General features: G+C 55.0%; 1 protein-coding gene across 8 annotated transcripts in view; it reads right to left on the minus strand.

Moving 5' to 3' along the window:
• CACNA1E (calcium voltage-gated channel subunit alpha1 E) overlaps positions 1–16,068 on the minus strand; it is a 109,533-nt gene that overhangs the window by 26,179 nt on the left and 67,286 nt on the right. For 6 of the 8 annotated variants that reach the window (XR_005257816.1, XM_038144569.1, XM_038144570.1 and 3 more), the window contains exons 12-27: positions 15,817–16,026; positions 14,461–14,573; positions 14,115–14,227; positions 13,869–14,000; positions 13,485–13,557; positions 12,993–13,110; positions 12,660–12,727; positions 10,974–11,071; positions 7,997–8,053; positions 6,545–7,129; positions 6,160–6,434; positions 5,411–5,570; positions 4,762–4,891; positions 4,183–4,242; positions 3,793–3,899; positions 6–17 (exon numbers count right to left, since the gene is read on the minus strand). Coding sequence is in view for 7 of the 8 variants with exons in the window: in XM_038144569.1 (XP_038000497.1) it covers positions 6–17; positions 3,793–3,899; positions 4,183–4,242; positions 4,762–4,891; positions 5,411–5,570; positions 6,160–6,434; positions 6,545–7,129; positions 7,997–8,053; positions 10,974–11,071; positions 12,660–12,727; positions 12,993–13,110; positions 13,485–13,557; positions 13,869–14,000; positions 14,115–14,227; positions 14,461–14,573; positions 15,817–16,026 (2,311 nt within the window). In the remaining variant the exon portion in view is untranslated. The remainder of the gene's footprint in view (positions 1–5; positions 18–3,792; positions 3,900–4,182; positions 4,243–4,761; positions 4,892–5,410; positions 5,571–6,159; positions 6,435–6,544; positions 7,130–7,996; positions 8,054–10,973; positions 11,072–12,659; positions 12,728–12,992; positions 13,111–13,484; positions 13,558–13,868; positions 14,001–14,114; positions 14,228–14,460; positions 14,574–15,816; positions 16,027–16,068) is intronic. The other 2 variants (XM_038144572.1, XM_038144568.1) reach the window with 1 other exon arrangement.

Below are 16,068 nucleotides of genomic sequence, written 5' to 3' on the forward strand. Positions count from 1 at the left end.
GTTACCCCAAAGCATTCCTGTCGGCGATCCAGCCCAGCAGCCACCGAGCAGCACCAGCAGAGAGATGGAAAAAGAGAGAGAGGAGGAAGGTAAGAAAAGGGTCAGGGGAGCTGCATGGGGACCGTGCAGCAGCTGCCCACCACCCCAGACCTCAGGAGAAAGGCATGGCCTGTAGACCATGTTGTACCCTTCAGCATGGGGCACATCCCCAGGGAGGGACTCATCCAGAAGCCCCTCCTGCCCTCCCTGCTGGAGGTTTTGGGTGGGGGGCACGTGGTGAAAGCTCTGCTGCAAGAGGAACCTGCATGGAGTGGGACAGTGGGCAACAGCAGGAAGGCACATGGTCCTCCTCAGCCAGGAGTTGTGGGGTCAGTGAGCCAAAGCCAGGTACTTCCAAGGGAACCTACCTGCAAGCCACAATAGTTCCCATCCAAATTCTGCTAAATCACCTCTACTGAAAGCTCCACTGAGCCTGAGCTGCAGTGCAGGATCTCCTGCAAGCCAGCAGGACGCTCAATTGGACAAGCCAAGGTGGGCTCCAAGGTCCCTGGTAACCTGATAACCAAGCCCCTGTCCCTGTTTGAGCCAAGTCCCTGCCACATGCACAGTGCTCAGCACTGGGGACAAAGCCTGTAAGTAAAATTTTTCCTAAAACACATAAAACTCGCCCCAGCCCCTGGCTGTGTGTCAGTCCAACATGTGAGAGGTGTGCTGAAAAGGTGACAATTTTTATCTTTGCAGCACTTCTGTGGTGGGACTTCTGCCCTGACCTGCCTCACCCCAGGTTATTTTGCAGTACCTAGGGGTCCTTCTTTCTTCCAGACCCTGGTGCCAATGGGCACAAGGAGATGCTGCAAGGAAAGAGGCCCTGCACACAAAGGGCTCTACACTGGCCACTCAACCTCTCCACCAACCTTTCCACCAGCCCTGGACAGTTCCGCAGAACTGCTGTGAACTGCAGCCTCAGAGGGAGGCAAAGGCAAGCAGGGTCTTTAGTTGTGGTTCTGGTTATTTCAGCTAATTTAATTTGAGCTCTTGGGAGATTTACAGCTTTTTATTTAGGCTGTGTATGGATTGATGCATTAGCTTTCCATGTGGAGAGCTACAGATGAACGGAGACAGCCTCTCTCAGGATTTGTGGCCTCTGAGGGAGCAGTGGACAAGCCACAATGGCTCACAAAGAGATGGCTTTGTGGGTGGACACTTGCTGATCAGTGATTTGAATGTGGCACAGACAGCCTGTGGGTGGTGGTGGCACTGCTGAACCAGCTCAATGATCTCCTGCTGTGCCCATGGCCACCCCTGTGGGAAAACAGAGTGCAGAGGGGAGGCAAGAGTGCCAGGAAATCTGCATGGCACATCCCAGCATTCCTACTGGGAAGTGCTGGACTTGGGCACCAGCTGCTCTCATCCAGGTAATCGCCACACTCCACAGGCACTGCTGTTCCCACCCAGCACCATGGAGGAGAAGGAGAAGGAGAAGAAGGAGGAGAACACTGCCCCTGCCCTGGCCTCACATCAAAGAGCTCACAGAGGGAGAATAAAAGGAGATACATTGGAACATCACCACCAGAGTTTTCCCCTGGAGATCAGCAGGGAGGCTGTGAGGGAGGGTGGCAGGCTGGGACATGGAGAGCTGGTGAATATACTGCAGCTCCTGCGGCTGTGGCAGTGCTGGACTGCTGAGGGGAGAGGCAGGTGTTCTTATAAATGCTTTATAATGTATGAACCCATCAGAAATCACCGTGGTGCCTTTGTTCCCTTCACTGCCGAAGCCATGAGCTCATCTTCTCCAGCAGGAGCCACACTGGAGGCGGGGCAGACGGACAGTCCTGCGGGTTTACATGACAAAAAGCCCTGTCCATGGCACAAGCAGCTCAGTATCGACCCCACTACAGCTGCAGGAGAGAGCAGGAGACACCAGTGCTTGCTGCAGACGTGTGTGGAGATGCCAAGGCCTTCTCCACAGGCAGGGCTTCGGTGCCACAGCCCATGGGGGTGCTCACCCTCGAGAATTCAGCTGCCCCATGCCCAGAGGGAACATCATTCCCTCAGGAGGAGGGGTGGGGGCAGGCAGGTGGCAAACAGGGCTGGAAGGTGCCGGGCAGCTCCCCCACATGCTTGGTGCTGCGCCCTGCCAGCAGGGCCACCGCAGCAATTGTGCCACCCTTGTGGGGCGAGGACAAGTAAACAATTCCTGTGCAATGGTGAGGACACCCCTCCACCCAGGAGCAGGCTGAGCCAACAACCTGTGTTCCTTCAGCCATCAAATTCTTGATGGAAGTCACCTTGGAAGGAAAAGGCTCCCTTGTCCTCCTCCTCAAACCACTCAGTGCGTCTTCAGGCTGCTGCTGCCCTTGAGCCATGCCAGACACACTCCAAGGGGCTGTCTCGGCAGAGCAGGGATAAGCCAGACCCTGGAGATCCTCAATCCACCCTCGTGGTGGCCTGTGTGGCCTTCCAGAGGCTCAGAGCATTGTTCCCAGGCAGCAAACCTGCCTCAAGCTCCTTCCCCTTGCTGGGGTCTGCGGTCAGCCCTCTGCCCTGCCCAGGGGCTGCTTCATCCCTGTGCTGGGTGAGCTGAATTCTCCTGTGCTCTCCCCAAGGAGACAGCAGGGGCTGGAAGCACCGGGTGAGGAATGGGGTGAGGATGGTGAGGAAGGCACAAGCAACGAGCCAGAGGGGCACAAGTGGTGAGAACCAGGAGAAGGAGCTGCTGCCCAGTCCGGGGTGAGGTGGGAGGGACGGGTTACGGGTTGTAATCCATCGAGGGACCTCATGGGCACCCCAAGAGCCCCACACAGTACCTGAGCTGTGGACAAGGCCAAGACTCCCGTCTGCGTGGCTGCCAGACCCTCCCCTGTCACCAGCCACTGCTGCCAGTGTCACAGGCACAAAGAGAGAAACACAGCATGACAAAGGAGCCTGAGCCTCTCCTCTCTGCTCCTCTCTGTCCTCAGGCACCAATGGGGCAGCACAGCCCTGGGGACCAGGTGATGCCCCTTCCCTGCAAGCATCACCTTGGCCCCACACATTCCTCCCTGAGCTCACTGCACCCCCTGCCCCAGCCAACAGTGCAGGGCACATCAGAGCAGCAGGAAACTCATCCCTGAGTGCTCCTGCCCTCCATGGCATGGGCACCATGGACATCCCAGTAGCCGCAGGTGCCACAAGCTCAGTGCCAGAGCCCAATCTCCAAGCAAAGCTCACGGGGGACGCTGCAGGGCAAGCACACAAGCCCTCTCCGTGATGCCTCAGAGGACACTGGCACAAACCCCACCAGGCCTCACCCCCATTCCTGCAGGGCTCCAGAGCAATGTCCCCCTCAGACCAGAGGAAAAGTCACCAGCCAGGGGTACCATTTCCAGCAAAAACGTGTTCAAAGGGCAGCTCCACCTGGCAGGCCGCTGCTTTTGCTGTCTCTGTGCACCCCAAGATGCATAGCAGGCATGTAACTCCAGCTCTGGCACCTTTAGGCCATTTCCCCCCTCTCTAACAGACCCTTCTGCTCTGTTTCAAATCCACTTGCACCACCAACTTCTTCCTAGCATCTCCAGCTTGCCCTGCCTTGCTTCCTGCCTGCTTTCTCACCAGCTTCTGACAAACAAGGAGAAACATATCTCTGGAGCAGCCACACGCCACTGCCAGGAGCCGCACCAGAAGCAGAGCAGAAGGGTACAGAGAAATAAAATACAAAAGGAAATCAGAATCTAGTAGCCATAACACAGTTTCATCCTTCTTCCAGCCCAGCCCAAGGAAGGCAGGGAGTTGATAAGGACAAGGGCCACTTACGCCAAGGCAAAAGCCACCAGCGCTCCCACCACCACAATGAAATCCAGGATGTTCCAGAGGTCTCGGAAGTAGGAGCCATCCTGCAGGATCAAGCCCTGATCAATCATCTGGAGGGGAGATACAGAGAGAAAAACAGGCAGGGAATGAGCAGCTCAGACACCAAGCAGAAGGGACAAGCTGGGGGACAGGGACACTGCAGACACATCGCAGTGTCCTGCATGAAGGACTTGGTATTTTGTGGAACCCTCGAGGCTGATAAAGGAGGTGCTGAACACTCTGGACCAGCACTGCTAAGAACCAGACTTTAAGGTCTCCACCATCTAAATTGAGGACCAGAACTGCAAAACTGAGCTATTTCCAAGGGATGCTGCATCCTCTCAGGGCTCTTACCTTGATCACCATCTCGAAGGTGAAGACACCAGTGAAGACGTAGTCAAAATACCTCAGCACCTGCAGAGGGCACAGGTGCTCTGTAGCTGCTGCTGAGCAAACTGTGCCCACCCAGACACCCAGCTACAGCAGCTTGCCTGGCTCAGAGGAAAAATGGGGTTGGTTTGATTGTCCCAATCCCAGCCTCATCCCTAAGAGTTCAGGACAGCCCCAAACCCAGCTTGTGCAGGCAGGAGGGAATCATTCCCCATGCAAATGGCTTGGAAATGATGCTGCTAGCCAGGATCACATGCCCCACACCAGTGCCTGTATCAGTATCTCCTCAGTCCAAGCCACTTTAGAGCTGACCAGGCATACTGGTCTTTCCTCAGGCTCTAAACCCCATGTGTGGGAAGCTGGGGCTCTAAACCCCACGTGTGAACCATGACTCCCATGGTTCACAAAGGAAGCTGATGGGGAAGAAATCAGATTCCACAGCACGGTGCAAGTGCCACCACCGGCTGCCCTGATCCTACAGAGCTAAAATCCTGCAGGAGCTCTGCCTGCACTGGTGGGGGAGCAGGAGGGGGTTGCAATCACTTTGTTGCGGTCGGAGTTGGTGAGGACAGGATCCTCAGCAGCAAGGGCGATGCTGCTGGCAGCGATCACCAGGAGGATGCACATCTCGAAGTAGCGCAGGTTCACGATGTAGTGGCAGGCCCTCCTCACCCTGCAAGGACACAGCCCACACCCCATCTGTGAGCCCCTGGCAGACCACAGCCACAGCCCTTGTGCAAAGCCCACCCCATAATGCCACCTTCCAGGGTGGGGAGATGGGCAGCAAAGCCTGAGGAGCAGCAGAAGGGAGCCCAAGGGGTGTTTGGGCTTGTTGATCCCTCTTCTCAGCTGTCTCAGCCCCACAGCAAGGCAGGGAGAGTCCCCAAGAAACTGGGGTGCTTACTCTTCCAGGCTGCTGAGTCTGGGGAAGAGCTACAGAGCAGCAGAAAACTGCAGGTAAATATAACAAACAATGAATAAAAATCCCAGTTTAGAAATCAGCAGTTGGGAGAGAGCCATGAGCCATGCCACAGAGAGAGAGCTATGTGGGGCTTGGGGAACTCTGTGGCTGCTTATCAAGCCTGTTTGGGAGACACTGAGCTCCCTTCTCACAGGGATTCCCTGGTTTTGGTGATGTCTGGGGTCCTTCCCCTTGCAGCCCTCCCCAGTCCCAGTGTGAAAAACGTCTCACGGGTTGGTGGTGCTGAAGATGAACATGGAGCTGTGCGGCACCATGGCTTTGCCCGTCTCACTCTTTTCCTTCTTCCTCTTCTTCTTCTCCATTTCTTCCTCATCCTCTTTGGTCTCAGCCTCCTTTAAGGGGCTGGCTTCGCCGTCTGTCTTGTTGCTAACTGCAGGAAAGCGAGAGCCTTTGCCCGACCTTGCACCCAGAAAACACCCTGGGGTGTTCCTGCCACCCGGACAACCCCCCTCTGAATTCCTACTTTTAATCCCTATGCTGTCACAGGAAGAGGGACTAGGCAGGAAAACACACCAGCTGCTGGGATGGAGCAGATAAAATGGGTTTAACAAGGCCAGTTTTCACCTTGCTGGTTAATTAATAACACTGTTTAAAGCAGCTCACCTTGACAGCCAGGATGCCACTAAGGGGTTTGAGTGACAGTGAGCTGCCGGAGGCTACAGATGTTCCAGGAAAAACAGGGAATGCGAGAGTTTTGCCCAGGCAGAGAGGAAGGGGAAATGATGGATCAGATGATGGGGTGGATGGGAAGAGGTGAGAAAGGGACACAGGCCCCAGGGGATGCTGGCGCATCAGCATTTGGGCTCCCCTGCAAAACTGGGGTGAGGTGCTGCAAGGAGCAGCACGGAGATCCCCCCATCTGATGGATGAGGACAGAAAAAGCCATGCACATGGCTTTCCATCCCCGCAGGTCCCCAAGGGCTGGGAGAGGGGCTCAGGAAAGAGAGACGGGTCCTCACTCTGTACCACAGCGGAGTCGTGGACATCGATCATGATGGTGGTGCTCTCGGTGGCCTTCTCGGTGTTGGGGGTGATGGAGGAGAGGTCGGGCTCACTGCGGCTCACGGTGCGGCTGGGCTCCAGCAGCGCCTGCTCGCTTGTGTCCGGGCTGCTGCAGTCCTGCTCCGTCAGGGTGCCCGTCTTCCCCTGGGAGAGCTCGGGTGCAATGTGTGAGGGGCTGCCCTTCTTGGTGGTCCCAATCAGATCGGCATCGCCAGCAGGGACTCCGTTTGTCCTGCAGTAGGGACAAGGAAGAAAAGGAGGTGTCAGGACACCATGGGGACAGGAGAAGAAGAGAATACAAGAAGCTGTGAGGATGGCAAGATGCCCTCTGCAGGTACCAACCTGATGGACTCTCCGCTCGCTTCTGGCTCCCCTGGAATCAGCGCCTCTGCCGCAGCCACGTCCCCATGCCGGTCCCCATCCTGTGTCCCCTCTGCAGTGCTGGCCTCCTCCAGCCCCATCTCCTGGCTGGCTGAGCGGCTCCCCAAGATGCCAGCCGTGTCCTTGCCTTCCATGCGGGCTCTGCGGTGCCGGCTGCGTCGCTGGCTCTGCCTCATCCTGGCCCTGTCCTCGATGCTGCCTCCTGCCCCATCCTGTTCCCCTGGCTCACAGTTCCCATGGCAAGACTTCTGCTGCCACACGTCCCGTTTGGCCCGGGGTGATGTCCTGTCCTCCCCACCGCCAGGGTTGGCCCCTGGGACTGGCTGCTCAGGTCCCTCGCACTCTCCCTTGCCCTGCTCCTCAGCACATTTCTCCAGGGTGACACCCTCCCCGGGTCTCTTCCTGCGGAAGATGCTGGCATGGGGATTGATGAGGGGTGGCTCGTCCTTGTTGATGCCCTCCTGGCTGGACATCTGCATGTGCCGTCGCAGTTGGCTCGTGCGCTGCTCCCACACCGACATGTGGTGCCTCCGGCGACGCTCCCGCCTGCAATAGGGGACGGCGAGGTGTCACCATCCCGGCTGCCCACAGGGTCCCCCTGGTGAAGCACCTACCCTGGATTTAATCTGGGAATCCGAGGCAGAAGGAAGTGCCACCACCAGGGTTACAGGCTGTGCTAAGGCTTTGTCAGTATCCCTCTGGTGCTGGTAATGGGGCTGGGAGTATGCTTGTGCCCCTTCAGGAAGCATCAGGCTGATGGATGACCAGTCCCAGCAGCCTTGCTGCTGCCCTGTAGCTTTCAGGCAACACATCCAGCTTCTGGGAGTAGCCAGCATCCTGGTTTGCACTATCCCAGACAGGCAGAGACCACCTTCCTCTTGTGTGACTGCCTGGGGGCACCTTAGATACAGGCCCTCTTGCTGCATCCAGGGACCTCTCCTCGCCTCTCTCCCAGCACATCCTGGGTATAAAGCCTGCCCTGAGGCTTGAGGAGCAGCGATTTTAAGGGGAAGGAGCTGCACTGGGCTTCTGGGTTACTCCACGAACCCTTTGCACCGTGGTAAAACAACACCCTGGAGAAGACAAGACGTGCCCTTCCCGACACCCCCGTGGCACAGAGAACACCCAGGAGCACACACCGGCACAGGCACTGCTCGCACCCACCGCACACCCACGGGCAGTGAGCAACGGGCGCCGGCACCGCGGCACTGCGCACAGGGTATCCGCACACAGCGAGGGGAGCACAGGGCACACGGATACAGCGCGCACACACACACACACACACACAATGAATTCCCACTCCCATCCCTGCCGGCCAGGCCGGAGGGGAGCGGGGTGTGCCCCGGCCCCGCGGACGGACGCACAGACAGCACAGGAGGCACAGACGGACACGCGCCCCCGCCGCCCACATACAGGTGGCTGCTGCGTGGCTCCCACATCGACATGTGGTGTCTCCTCCGCCTGTCTCTTCTGCGGAGGAAAAACAAACGGGTTCAATGCCCTCCTTCCACTTGTGTGGGCAGCGCACAGAGCTGTCCCCCCTCCCAGGGCAGGGCTCATCCTGGCCCTGCGCTTCCACGGTGAGCCCCCATGGGCGTGCTGGTCACGGGCTGCCCACACTCACGCTGGCACACTGTTCCCTGGGAGCCTTCCCCATGCCATGCACAGGGAGAGCAGTGCAGGCTCCAGTCCTTCAGAACCTCCAAGACATCCTTGGATACTTAACTGCTGTCTCAAACTTCTCCAAATTCACTTCTCCCAAAAAACACATGGCAATTGGAAAGAGGAAGCAATGCATCAGGCCAGCCCTGAGCTGCTCAGAGCCACCCCCATGAGCTGATGCTGCCCTGGGAGCACAGAGGGGAACATGAACTTCCCCAGCAAACACAAGGCACAAGGCCAGGTTGAGATGCCACAGAGCTGCTGCCATCTGAGCAGCCCCCACACAGAGCAAGTTAACAGGGTGAGATTCCAGGCTTTAACCTTTGCCTCAGCATAGAAAAGATTCGGATACACACAGCTCCAAGAACACTACCCTGAGAATATGCGATCATAGAAACACAGAACAACCTGAGTTCAAAGGGACCCACAAGGATCACTGAATCCAGCTCCCAGCCCTGCACAGGACAATCCCAAGAATCCCACCATGTGCCTGAGAGCACTGTCCAAATACTTCTTGAGCTCTGGCAGGCTCGCTGTTGTGACCACTTCCCAACAGTTTGAAGGCATTCCCCTTTGTCCTATCACTTGTCAAAAAAACACCTTGTCAGAAGTTCCTCTTCAGCTCTCTCAAGGTGCTCCAAGATCTCCAGGCTGAACAACCTCAATCCTCGCAGCTCACAGGAGAGATGCTCCAGTCATGCCAGTGATTATGGTGTACATGGATCCTTGTGCATAGGAAGGCCTCAGTGCCACACTCAAGGCAGGGCTGGAGCTGCCAGCACCCACAGCATTCCCTCAACAAGGCCGCAGAGCCTCCAGACGCATCCATGCAGCACGTCCGGCACCAATGCATGCTGGTGCATTGTTCAGCGCGCACCAACGCCCGCAGCGCCCACCTGGCAGCCCCGAGCCATCTGCACAGAGCTCCCATGGGCACCAGAGCCACCCTGGCAACATGGGAACACCCGTCCATGCCCACAGTGCCAGTGGGAACGCCCGCGCCAGCCTGCATGCACCAGGTACCCGCGGGGAAATGGTGCCACCAAAGGCAGAACCCAGCTCTGAGCTCCCTTCTGTGCCAGCTCTGCTCTGCCTTGGCCACCACTGTGTGGTCCCTCCACAAGCTCAGCACCACCAAAAGCACACCAAACCTGAGGATGACTATACCATCAAGCCTAACTCATGGCATCTACTGCCTGGGCCTGACCCCAATCCATCCTGGTGAGTGGGAAGAGCTGGAAAAAAGCCCCATGAATATCAATACCTCCCCTTTCAATGCCACCAGAACAACAAGGAAAGGTTGAAAAGATCTCTTTTCCCAACCAGCTCTATCTGGCAATGACTAGAGAGCTCTATCAGGGATGTGCAGTATGGGTAAATCCTTTACTGCCCTAATATATTCCATCTCCCCCTCTTCCTCTCTCCTATCTGTCCATTCCTCAGCCTCTCCCGCAGCCTAAAGCTCTCTATTCCCTCACTTTATCCAACACATTCCCCCTGGTATCCAGAAACAGAGCCAACATACAGACTTCACCACCTCTCCCCCAAACCTCTCTAGTACTTGGGCGGACAGATTTATTACGAACACCCCATCAGCCCCAACCAGGGTAAAATCTGTGGCTGCTGGGGGGATCAGGCAGGCCTTACAAGCACACCCCATTCCTGCTGCCCCTAAAACCATCAGGATGCAGGACCACAGCATCCCACCACTGCCAAACCACGGAGGGGGCTGTTCCCAAGGCTGCCTCAGACCCCCCCAAATCAGCACTCTCCTGAAGATAGCAGTTTCTCTCAGCAAATCTGCAAGAGATTCTGCCATGTACAAGCTTGGCTGGGTTTCAAAGCATAATGAAACCTAAAATTCCCTGGGAAGGGATTCTATTAAAAAAAAAAAAAAAAAAAAGAGGGGAAAAAAAATAACCCCTTCAGCTGTAATGTACTGTTTTGGGAAACAAATCAAAACGCCTCGTTCCAATGTTGACTTTGAAAGTTTTATGTGATTTAGACCATATGATACCACAAAATAAAGAGAAAAAAGGCAGCTAGGAAGAAAAAACAGAAATTTCTCCTGTTGAAATGCAGAGACAAGGCTTCTTAACACCATGCTGAAGGTTTATGTGGTTTGGGGCCTTTTTTTTCTCACCCAAATCAAATTTTTGAACAATCAAACATGGTTTCACAAACCCGCTCCATCTTTCCTAACTGCATTCGCTCCGAAGGAGGAAGCCCGAGGGAGATTTCTGACACCACTGCTCCCTTCTCCCCCAGCCCTGGCTGCTCTCCTGCAGCTCTGCCATGAAGAAACACTCCCCAGGAACAAATATCACCCCTCCTCAAGAATAACTTACAATATCTTCCTCCTCCCCAGCCTTCTAGCATCAGCCCTGAGTGCTTGAGCTCCATATTTGGGGCAGAAAACCTCTTTTAGAATATTTTTGCCATGCCCAAGCACTGAGGCCGCAGCTTGGTGTAGAGGGTGGCAATTTCAGGACCTCCCTAGAGAGCCGTCACCTCCCTAAAAGCACTCCTGCTCATGGGGAGCACACTCCTAGACCTCCATCCATCTTCAGGAAGATGCCCAGAGAGGGAGTCACCCCATTTGGGGACCCCTTTTTTGTTGTTGGTAACCCCCCCAGCCAGCCAGGCCAGGCTCTGCTGCAGCTCTGTGCCCTTCTAAGCCTGGCTGGGCTCGAGGGGGTCACCAGGGTGGTGATGGGGAGTCACTCACTCGATAGCAGGCATGTTTGGGGCAGACATGGGGCTGACTTCTTTGGCTTTCTGAAGGGCGTGCTTCTGGTTAAAGGCTTCCTCTTCCTCCTGCTCATCCTGCAGAGAAAAGAGGAGCATTGTTCAATGGGATGTTTGGGTTCTGAGGGAAAGCTCAGCCATTGGGAGCAGTGAGGGATGTGCAGGGCAACCCTTGATGCCAAGGCTCAAGGGATTGAGGGAGACCTGTACTTCTGATGCCTTAAGGTTAAGAGGATGAAGTGGGTATTTATTAAAGGCCTTCAATAGGTGCACTTTGGGCAGTCAAAAGCCTCGCAGAGCAGCTACACCCAAGATGGACAATGGCCACGAGTTTTTCAGACAATTATAATTTTGGTCCATTTACATATCAGGGTTAACCCTGCAATTACAGCTTCAGGTCATGAAGCCATTTACCCCCAGTTTGCTCCCCCAACTCACTTTTGTTTATACTTTTTGGGGCCTGAGGCAGTAGGGTGTCCTTGAGTTTCAGGCCCAGAGGTATTGTTTTGTCTGACCAAAATATGAAGACAGTAGCTAAGACTCTGTATGGAGTTTAGAGTTATACACTAACTCAGTACAGGATTTGAATAATACAAAATTTTAAGGCATCACTTCCAGAGACACTTCATTTCCCCTGTGCTCTGGGGATGCAGGTTCCCCACTACACCAGATCTTCCCCAAGGCATTAGGGTTGCTCAAGTAAGTGAACCCAGCCCACTCCAGGCACGAGCTGGGCTGAGCATGGTGGGACAACACCAGACAGTACAGACCAGCTCAGCCCTCCCTTCTTCACAGCCCCAGGGGCCAGACAGGCATCCCCCAAACCTAGTGGGAGGTAAGGCATCCATGAATGACCCCGGCAGAGACCGGATTGCTTTAATGAGTACGGTTGTGTCTCCGGAGCAAAGAATGTCATTAGGAGTCATTAGCGAGCATTCAGCCTTTTCAAAAACTCAGCGCTCTCTTAATTGATGCCCGTGGGACTCTCCCATCCCTCGCACCCCAGCGGCAACCGGCAGCCCCTGGAGGTGCCATCTGCACCCTCCCACCGTGGGAGGACCCCTGCACATACCCCTCAGGCAAACCAGCACCATGCCCCGTTTGGGGTCAGATTTACACCTGCGTGGAAGCCTCCCGGTGAGTCCCCAGGGATGTGAGTAATAGCACGGGTTCCACAAAAATCTGGGCACCCCAGGATCACTGGTCTGCTCCAAAGAATGGACACGACCCTTGCAGCTCTCTCCTACTCACTATTATCCAGATAGTGTCCCAACAATTTTGAGTTCCCCGAATATTCCCCAGCATGGTCTTAAAAGCAGCTGAGCACCAGCCTAAATTGCATCCTAAATCACATCTGCTGCCCTCATCTGTGGGCAAATGGGGAGTAAATATTGACACCACTGGAAAATGCTTCCCACTCCACATCTCCGGAGTGCTCAGGCAGATAATAGTCCCCACATCAGGTGCCACCCAACAGATGAGGGTTATCTCCATCTGACTGATGGCAAACAGGACTGGGGAGTTTAAATGGAGAAATAAAGCCCTACTTGAAGTCTGGGTGTTCCTGGAAGGTCCAGCAGGTTTAGGCGTTTTCCTAAATCAAAGCCTAAATGGCTTTGCCCCCACTCTCTACAGGGGAGAAGGAAAAGGAGCAGCAGGAACATACCTTGGTGAGCTCCTGAGCGTTGGCCAGGTTGTCCACGGCAATGGCCAAGAAGACGTTCAGCAGAGTATCTGAGAGCAGCTAAGGATGCACAAGCCGCGTGTTAAGGACATGTGTATCTGCAGCTCCCAAGGAGCCCAGCCAAAGGCACAAACTCCTCACCCATCCCACAGCCCTCAGTGCACCTCCCCACAGCCTCTTCTCTGCCTTTCGGACACCCACAGGTGCGTGGTGGGTGTCCCTCAGCTGGGAGGGGAAGAAGGGGAGGGGGATGCCTACAGAGGGGGTGAGGAGGTGGGGTTGTCAGCACTGAAAGCACAGAAGTCCAGTGGATACAGTTTCCAAACAAGGTGAGGACGATGAAGTAGATGGAGGACCACATCCCTGAGCGCACACCTCCCTGGGAGCGGATGCCATTGTACATCACCTCGTTCCAGTCCTCGCCTGTCAGGATCTGCGGGGACACAAGGCAGCAGCTCTGTCACCTGCATTGCCCATCACCTGCGCATCTGTGCCACCAACACGCAGGCACCATGTACAGGGACCCCGTGCAGTGCATAACCCAGCTCTGCAGCACCTGAGGGAGATCCCACTGCACACTGATGAGGATTTAAAGCCTCCTCAGAAGAGTTTTGAAATTCTTCACCTTCTGTAACAGAGGTGGAAGAGTTTTCACCTCTTTCATCCACTTTGTTGTGCAGGAGAGGGAGGAAGCAACAGCTGATAAAGGGGAACTTGTTTGGTGTAAAGAGCCCCTCCTAGCCACGGGGGAGAAACCAGGAGGTGCTAAGTCCCTTTGCTTGAGTCTCCAGGCAGCCCAGTTCTTACCTGAAACACCGTCATGATGGCTGCAGGGAAGGTGTCAAAGTTGGCTGACGGAGTCCCATCCATGAAGTTAAACCTGGAAAGGGAACCAGGTGGGTGAAATACCAATGTCACCAAACCCCTGACTGTTGCTGTGCTGCCAGTTCTCCTGTATTTAGGAGGACCTTTCCCCACTCTAGAAAAGGTCTCCTGAGCATTTGGTGGCAGAAACCAGAAGGTCTCCTGGCTAGAAGAGCCCACACCGCCCAAAAGCAGCCCTTGAGCAGGGATTTTTGTGGGGGAGGAGACTGAGGGGGAAGGTAGAGTCTTGCTGGGCCCCTGAAGAGGCTGTCATCACTTGGCTTTAACACCAAGAAGCTCCTGTTCCTCAGTCTTGAAATTACATACCTTCCTCCAAACAGCTGCATTCCCAGCAGGGCAAAGACTACAATGAAGAGGAAAAGGAGGAAGAGCAGACTGATAATAGATTTCATGGAGCTCATCAGCGAGACCACCAAATTCCTCAGGGATGCCCAGTACCTAGAAAGCAGAGATATTGCTGGAGCACTGCCAGTGATGCTGGAGAGCAGAAGGGACTGGATCTGGGCTGCAGCCACAGTCTGAGGGTAACAGGCACTGACGGTGGGTACGCACTTGGTTATTTTAAATATCCGCAGGAGACGAAGAGCTCGTAGGACACTGATCCCAAAGGAGGTTCCTGGTCTGAATATAGCCCAAACCACTTCAAAGATGCTTCCCACTGTGACCTGAGAAGCAGACACAGCCACAAGTCAAAGACAGGCTCAGGATGGGCTGCTGCAGGTAATCTTAACATCCTCTAAAACGAGGCACCCACCACCCAGTCCAGAGCCTGGTGTCTCAGGCAGTAAGTGCTCCCTGCCCACTGTGAGGGCCATCCCGATCCCCTGCTTGGTGCATTGCATTGCAGACCCCTGCCAAGCATCCCACTCACACCCACAGCATCCCTGGGGCCGCTCACCCCACAGTCGAAGCAGTTGAAGGAAGAATGGAAATAAAGGCGTGGCCCCATCCCGTACATCTTTAAGGACATCTCCAGAAGGAAGAGCCCAAGAAACAGAAACTCTGCATAGTCTGGAAGACAAAACCCAAGCATGCTTGAGGCACTGAGCTGTGTAAAGCACACTGCATGCACCCACCAGCTGAGCATCCAGCACACCGCAGAGATGGGACAAGTCAAGTACCACACTGCATCCCTAAATCTCAGGGTTTGGGATGAGGGAATTTGATCTGTGAGGAGAAAAACCATGTGTAACAGAGCATCAGGCTCATGCGTTAATCATTCAGGGAAGATGCACCAGTGTCCCAGGGGATTGAGAGGACCAGACATGGCCAGCACGGAGCAGAGCAGCTCTTTGACATTAAACCACAGTGTCTGAGGAGCCTACAAAGGCATAAACCACACAACTCTGTAGGGGAATATTATCAACCTGGATTAAAATCATTGCATGGCTGGAATTTGGCCAGGGAAACAGAGCCAAACAGCCAAGAGCTGGTGAAAAGCCTTTCCAACTTTTTCATGAACATTTAGCAGGCAAGAGCCTGGCTTTTCACCTTTCCCAGAAGATGCTTCTCACCATGACCAGCTGCCATACCACGCTGCAGCGTGCTGGGAGCTCGGCAGGCCTCAGCTTACTGCTGCAGATTTGGATAGAGCTGGGGCTTGACAGGGACATTTTCAAGGTGAGGAAGAATAATAAATCTGCTGCACTGCAGCAGCTCAGGAGTGACACATGTGGGGCTGACCACACTGCTCTGCAGTAGGCCACCCTGCAGTGCTTCCGAGACCTGACCTTGTGCCCTGGCCCATGCTGGGCTCAGGGAGGCTCCATAACTGGGAGTCTCCAAGCCTGGGATTCCCTCACCATGCTCTGCACAAGGATTTAACCAGGGTGTTCTGCTATGACCAGTCCCATCCTTGCAAATTTATATCTTTCCAGCAATGGCTTGTGCACATTCAAAGGTGGTTCTCTCCATCACCACTGTTCACAATTTTGGGATAAACTCCACTGAGACTGGCAGTGTTTCTCTCTCGTGACAAACACATCAGACTTGAAGGACACAGAGCCTCTGTGTTTGCTCAAAAGGCTGAGACAGCCCTCAGTGGCCATGGGGCCAAGGGCGAAGCTGAATTAAACACCTCCACATGGTCATTTGTTATCAACAATAACAACATAACCATGGATGGAGCTGAGCTTATTCCCCACCCAGCTCCACACCAGCACAACTGTGGTGGGACTCATCCCTGTGTGCCTCGAAGCAAGCCATGAAGGTGTGCTGCAACACTCTCCCACCTACACCAAGCCCCAGGACTCACAGAGGAAGTGGGTGAGCCAGGCTGGCTGGTTGTGATGGACGATGGCCACGCAGGCAGTGTTGAGAGCCACCAGGCTCAGGACGATCCAGTAGAAGACCTGGGATTTGACCATGTGGCGGACAGAGATGCGCAGGAGTCGCTCCTTGTGCCGTAAGTAGGAGGCACCATCCACCCTGGCGCCTTTGAGGCCAGAGTGACTCGAGGGGTTACCTAAAGGAAAAAGAAAGGGAACAAGGAGTTGGACGCTCCAGC

This window comes from Motacilla alba, chromosome 8 (assembly GCF_015832195.1).
Source record: "Motacilla alba alba isolate MOTALB_02 chromosome 8, Motacilla_alba_V1.0_pri, whole genome shotgun sequence".
Taxonomy (NCBI): Eukaryota; Metazoa; Chordata; class Aves; order Passeriformes; family Motacillidae; genus Motacilla; species Motacilla alba.